The sequence below is a fragment of the Canis lupus genome, chromosome 24 (genome assembly GCF_011100685.1).
Source record: "Canis lupus familiaris isolate Mischka breed German Shepherd chromosome 24, alternate assembly UU_Cfam_GSD_1.0, whole genome shotgun sequence".
Taxonomy (NCBI): domain Eukaryota; kingdom Metazoa; phylum Chordata; class Mammalia; order Carnivora; family Canidae; genus Canis; species Canis lupus.
The window spans coordinates 19,585,939-19,592,437 of record NC_049245.1 but is presented as its reverse complement, the minus strand read 5'-3'; the positions used below and the strand labels follow the sequence as shown (position 1 = coordinate 19,592,437).

The window sequence follows — 6,499 nt, the reverse complement described above, 5'->3', positions numbered from 1 at the left end:
GGGGCTTTGGTGAGATGACACATCACGGGAGCTGGTGTGCACACACGGCCCGTCCCCCACCCCAGCTACTGTGGCCGCTTCGTGACTGTGACCCCTCGTGTCAGTGTGGGCCTGCCTATTCCCGTTTCACAAAGAGACTGAGGCTCACACAACACGCACACACATAAAAACGTTTCCCTGAGCCACAGAACCCAAATTGGCAAAGTCTTGGCTCCGAAGCCCCTGATCCCCCTGCCCCTCCTCATGCTTGTTCCAGTCTGCTTTCCAGTGCACCCTGGACAACAGGGGAAGGATGCCACCTGATTTCCCTAAAGGCCCCTCCGGCTGCTGAGTAGAGAGGAGATGGGGGAAGGAGGGCCCAAGGCAGCAAGAAGGTGCCCAGGTGGGAGATGATGAAGGCACCCAGAAGTGGTTTGGTTCTGGACATGCCGGGAAGGTAGAGCCAGGGATTGCTGACAGGTTGCCCACAGGGAGTGACAGAGAAGAAAAAGCAAGGAGGGACAGCCTCTGGCTTGGCTTCTCGAATCCCTCAGTCTTCCCTCAAATATCATGTCCTCGGAGGCCTTCCTTGACCCATCTCCTCTCACAGGCTCTCTGGGCCCCTTCCCTGCTCATTTTCCCCTGTAGCCTTCACCCCATCTTCCATGTTGAGTTGTCTGTTTCCCTCTGCTGGCAACTTTCAGCCCCTTGCAGGCAGGAGTTTTTGTCTTTTTTTTTTTTTTTTTCCCAACTGCTATATCCCCAAGGTCTAGCACAGTGCCTGCACACAGTAGGTGCTTCATAAACATTGTTGAGTGCATGAATAATGAAGGATATATGTATGAAAGCAGTTCGATTTTAATCCAGGGCAACCCAGGACGCCTCCTCAGAGGAGGCAGCTGATTCACCTCAATTATCTGCCATAATCTGCATGACCTCAGGCACATTGTCACCCAACCTCAGCATACCGAGCTGCCCATTGGTCTCGGTGACCTTCCAGCCCTGACAGCGAACGGTGATTTTTCTGTGATGGCTGGACCAGGAGAACAGGCCAGACCCCCTCCTGGGGCAGAGAGGAGGATGGAAGGGGCCCCTGCGTGGGGCAGCCCTGCCGGCTGCCTTTGCCAAAGGTGCTCTATATAAATAGCAGGTGGTTCAATTATTATCCTTCCTAATCCGCAGCTTCCTAATCCTGAGCAGGTCTGTGTGTGTGTGTGTGTGTGTGTGTGTGTGTGTGTGTGTGTGTGCTGGGGAACAGTGAATGGCAGAGCTTTCTGGAAGCCCAGGCCAGGAGACCGCCTCGTCTCTTGACCTTCAGCGGTAGCTCCTGCCCTCTCCTTGCACCCCAGAAGGATTCGGGTGATGGATTTTCCCAGGAGCCTCAGCGGGTCACCTTCATGGTCTCAGCCAGATGTGGCCTGCAGAGACGGAGACTGCCCGCCTCCTACCTCAGATATGAAGAGGACCCCAAAACCACCTCCTCACTGGTGCCCTGATTCCATGCTCCCCTCTCTCAAGCATACCCTCTAGCCTCCACCAGAGTAGCCTTTTAAAACATATAAATCAGACCATGGTGCTTCCCTGCTCAATGCCCTCCAATGATTTTCCTACCTGCAGAATACATGCCGGCTTTTTACCAAGGTCTTCAAGGCCATGGGGCTGGAGCGCTTTCCCCCATATTTGCTCATTCCTCTCTGGGCAAGCTGGCCCCAGGGCCTTGATATGCGCTGTTTCCTTCACCTGGAATGTCGAGTCCCCAAATCCTCATCTTGCTGCCCCATCTGGTGACTCTGCTCCCAGCATCTCACGCAGGCCCTGCCCTCACTTCTCACTCTCTATGCTCAATCTTCTGTTGTTCATTAATTATTTCTACTCGTCTACTTATCTGTCTCCCCACTAGCATGTAAATTCCTTACGGACGTGGACCTTGTGTGGGTCATTGCTGTGCCTCCCACACCCCAAGAAAAGAAAATCCCCCTGCACTTCAAACACCGCTCAGAACCCTGTGGGCTCCCAAGGACGGTTGCCAAGCAGTTTACTTATTTATCAAATGCTGTGTAGCACTCAGATTACATGCTAGGCACTTTTTGAAGCACTGTACAAATATGAATTCATCTGATCCCCGCACCAGCCTTTTTAGGTTGATCCTCCTGTTAGCCTAATCGCAGATGGGGAAGCTGGGGCACAGACATGGCAAGGCATTTCCTCAAGTCTGTACAATCAGAAGAGCAGGCTGGCAGGATTGCAACCCAGGGAGACTGCTTCATGCTCTCAACAGGTGTGCGCTGCCTCCCTGTCTTAGCACAACACCCTGTCCGGACACTGACAGGGAGTCTGGGGTGGGGGCGGGGGTGGAGTCACTTTGCAAAGTTCTGCAGCCTGGAAATCCCAGATTGATATCTTGTTGTTACTCCAGGCCTCGCTGTTTGGCCTTAGGCAAGTCCACTCCCTCTCTGGGCCTCAACTGCTTCTCTGTTGATAGGACTGGCTCTTTCTCCACCTCGCTTCATTCATATTCTCCTACAGGCCTTGTGAAGAAAATTGGTCATAGCTTATTTCCAAGCCCAGATCCCTCCAATGTGCAGAGGGTCCTGGACTCCTCTGATGCCTACCGTGTGGTATCCCTTTGCCAGGTGGCCAGGGCACCCCCAGTCCCTCTCACTGACCTGGGTGCTGTTGGGAACACAGCTTTCCCTCAAGGAAAAAGAGAGAGAGGGAGGTGGGGGTGAGGGGAAGAGAGAGAGAGAGAGAGAGAGAGAGGCGCTTCACCAGGAAGCTCTGTCCTGTCTCCAGGCCCCTTCCCCTGCTCTCCCTACCTCTCATTCCCCCACTCCTGCCCCCCATCATCTTCCGGGAGCCCAGGCCTTCAAGCCCCACCTCTCCCCCACACCCCGGCCTGGGCCTTCTGCACCCCCTGAATTGGCTCTGCCTGCCAGAGAGCCCGCTGCCCCTGGTTGGTCGGGACCCTGCCCCTCTGGCTTCTCGGCGGCCACAGCCCCCCTTGGCGTTCCCTCTCCTCCCTGCTTCCCTGCGCCTCTTTTCCAGGCGGTACTGAAGTCCTTCCTACACACACGCTATTTTTGTACCATCACTCTCTCCTTCCTCTCCCCTTCCCCCTACATTCACTTACTTCCTGCTTTTCCTTCACCTCGGCCCAGCTCTCAAAGAGCCGGGCCCCTGGAGCGCGCGCCTACCCCCCGAGGGGCGTCGGGCTTCGGGCCCAGGGGCAGGGGCAGTCCCCGAGCGGCCGAAGGCGGGCACCCCCGCCGCGTCCCCGGCCCCCTCCCTCCCGCGCCGCCTCCAGCCGCTCGCCGGCCGCCAGCGGGCGGGAAGCGGGGCCCCGCCGCGCGGCCCGGGTCCGGAGGCGAGGGGGAGGCCGGCCGCAACTTCCCCGGTCCACCTTAAGAGGACGATGTAGCCGGCTCGCGGCGCTGACCTTAGGAAAACAAGTTTGCGCAAAGTGGAGCGGGGCCCGGCCTCTGGGCAGCCCCCGCGGCGTTCGCCCTGCGTCCCAGCCCCCGCGGCGGCGCAGGTCCGGGCGGAACGGGGCGCCGCGACCGGGACCGGGACCGCGACCGGGACCGGGACCGGGACCGGGGCCCGGCAAGCGGGAGGGAGCGGCGCGGGCGCCCGAACTGGCACCGCGTTGCGGCCGGCGGCCCGTCCGGTCCCGGGCGCTCGCGGGGCGGCGGGCGGCGGGGATCGGGGCCCGGCGGGAGGGCTGGGGCCGACGCAGCCCCCCGCCCCCCTCCCCTCCCCTCCCCTCCCCGCTCCTCCCCTCCCCGCCCCTCCCCCGGGCGCGCGGCCGGCGGGCGACAGGGGGCCGACGGGCCCGAGCCCCGCAGCCTCCCCGGGCTGGCGGGAAGGAGGGAGGCGGGGAGGGAGGGCGGGCGCGCGGGAGGGGGCCGGGCTGCCGGGAGGGCGGGGGCAGCGGCCGGGACTGCGGGCCGGGAGCGAGCCCCGCCGAGCCGCCGGCGCCGCGAGGAGCCCGGGAGGGGCAGGTGGGCAGCGGCGGGGGCGGCGGGGGCGGCGGCGGGGCTCGGCGGGGCTCGGCGGGGCTCGGCGGCTGCCCCTCGCCCCTGCGCGGTCCTCCTCTCTCCCGCGCTGGGGCCGCGATCCGCGCGCCGCCTCGCGCGCTCCTCTCCCTCCCTCTCCCTCCCTCTCTCCCTCTCTCCCTCTCTCCCTCTCTCTCTCCCCCTCTCCCCACTTCCCCTCTCCCCCTCTCTCGCCTCTCGGCGCCTCTGGCTCTCCGCCTGGCTCCCTCGGGTCTGTTTCTCTCTCCCGCCGCCTCTCCCTGGCCGTCCCCGGCTTGATTCTCGCGCGCTCGGGGTCTCTCCCCCTCTCCGCCTCCCGATCTCCCGGGGTTGGGGGTTCCTCCGAAAACCGCGGCGGCGACGGCGGCTCCTAAGCCGCTCCAGGCGCCTGTTCCGGGGAGGTGGGGGGGAAGCCCGGCCGGGGGGAGGTGGGGGGAGAGGAGGGGGAGCCTTAGTCATTTCCCCGCTCCAGCCTGCGCCCGCCCGAGCGCGCACTCACCGCCGCTCTCCCTCCTCGCTCCGCAGCCGCGGCCCATGGAGCCCGCCGGCCCGGCCCCCGGCCGCCTCGGGCCGCTGCTCTGCCTCCTGTTCGCCGCGTCCTGCGCCTGGACAGGTAAGCACCCCTGCCCCCGCCGTTGCCGTTGCCAGACCGGGGACCCAGGCCTGCCGGAGCGCCTCTGGGAGCCACTGGGCTAATGTCCAGCGGTAGTAAGGGGAGACGTGTCTGTAACCGGGATTACAGAGGCAGAAACTGAGGCCCAGAGACGGCCAGCCACTTGCCCAAGGTCACACAGCCACGGGTAGGACCCACTCTCCGTGGACTTTGATCGCGGGGGCATCGTGCTGGGCACTGGGACATACCCAGATGAATTGGTCCACCCAGTCCCTGCCCAGTCTGATGGGGGAGGCAGGCTGTCAGCAGCTTTCAGAGCCAGGTGCCCCTGGCTTCTCCAGAAGCTCTTTCCCTGGACTTAATGCTCTTGACAGTCCGACTTCGGGGTCTGAGAGAAGGGGGTAGAGGCAAAGGTCCCCCAGGTACTACCTGGAAGGGGACAGAAGCAGCCTATTGCAATGAGGGAAGAGTGAGCTCTCCCTCTGGTGTGCAGAGTAACATAGTGTTGGTGTGTGTATGAGAGACAGAGAGGAAGGGAGGCCGCAGTAACTCTGGGTGAGCTGCTGTGATCAACAGATCCCGATGCGAAAGCGCTGGTGGATTGTCCCTGTGCTTGCCAAAGCCTCTTGCTGGATGGTCTGCTCCTGGCTGTTCTCTAGGCTCCCCCACTTCCTCCTGCCATCCCCCCCCCCCCCCCCCCCCCCCCCCCCCCCCCCCGGCTTCCAGGCAGCTCCCTGCAGTTCAGGTGCTCCATGGGGCTGTTACCTGTGGCTCTGAGCATGTCTTTTTGTTGGCTTACATCAAACACCTGGCTGTCTCCAGCAGGCGGGCTCTGAAGGCTACCGTGTGTGTGTTCGCCAAGGGGTGAGGTCACCATTCAGGAGTCCTGCATCTTAAAGGGGTTTTGCAAAACCATGGGTCTCCTGGGAGGGCACAGGCAGCAGAGTAATGGCTTTAAAGGAGTTAGGGTGGGGAGACGAATGGGGATCTTGTTTTTTGGCTACTTGAAGCTGTGTGGTAGGCAGAGGGGTCTGCATCACCATCCTTGAGGAGGGAGGTAAAGATGAGCTCAGTACCCACCTCCCGTCCACCCCCCCCCCTCGTGCCTTTTGCATTTGCCTAGAGACTGGTAACCATCTGATAGCAGTGAGGAAGGGAGAACTGGCAGAGTGGGTGGAGGGAGAAGTGGGGGTGGACAGCAGCTTCTCTCTGCCCTGCAGTCTCCCCAGAACCCCAGGAATCCGCGTAGGCATCCCCCCCACCCCACCCCACTCCACCCTGGGTCTTCCCGCGGCATGTTCCATGTTCGTTGGGTCCTGGCTGGTAGGAAGGAAGCACTGATACATTTCATGTCTGCCTGGTGAGTGGCATCTCCGATCTGCTCCTTCCTGCCCGAGCCAGCCATTTACACCCTGCAAAAGTCCCAGTTCCTGCCCCCACGTCCTGCCTGGCCTGGCCGGGAAATGCACAAGTGTCTCTCGCAAGTACTTAATTTTCCTGAAACAGGGAACTGGGCCCACATTAATTTCTAAATGTCTATTCTAGACCCTTCTCCAACCAGGACCCTGTGGTTCAGTTTCTGGCAAATGACCGGTGACACTGATTAACAAGTGTTCGGATGGGCAGCCTGCCTTTCCCGGGGTCCTGGCTGGGAACGCCAACACCCTTCTTGTGAGCAAATCACCCCTTTTTGCCTATAAAAACAATCTATAGAATGGTAAAGATTAGGTCGTAAAACTTCCGTTCCAATCCATTCAGCACCAATAGCCTGAAAAAGTGGGAGCAGCAGAGGGGCCTAGATTAACTTTGAGATAAATAAATCTTAGGAGGTAAGAATAAATTTTTTGGCAGAAGGTGCTGGGGCAGGGGTGGG

At 61.1% G+C, this 6,499-nt stretch overlaps 1 protein-coding gene across 3 annotated transcripts in view; it reads left to right on the top strand.

The window, feature by feature from the left end:
* Window positions 1–3,456: 3,456 nt before the first annotated feature.
* The window catches only part of SIRPA (signal regulatory protein alpha), a 41,614-nt gene continuing 38,571 nt past the window's right edge, over window positions 3,457–6,499 (top strand). For 2 of the 3 annotated variants that reach the window (XM_038571809.1, XM_038571807.1), the window contains exons 1-2: window positions 3,943–3,980; window positions 4,539–4,626. In XM_038571809.1, the coding sequence (XP_038427737.1) occupies window positions 4,548–4,626 (79 nt within the window). In that variant the 5' untranslated portion in view covers window positions 3,943–3,980; window positions 4,539–4,547. Of the gene's footprint in view, window positions 3,512–3,942; window positions 3,981–4,538; window positions 4,627–6,499 lie in introns of those variants that run through there. The other variant, XM_038571808.1, reaches the window with a different exon arrangement.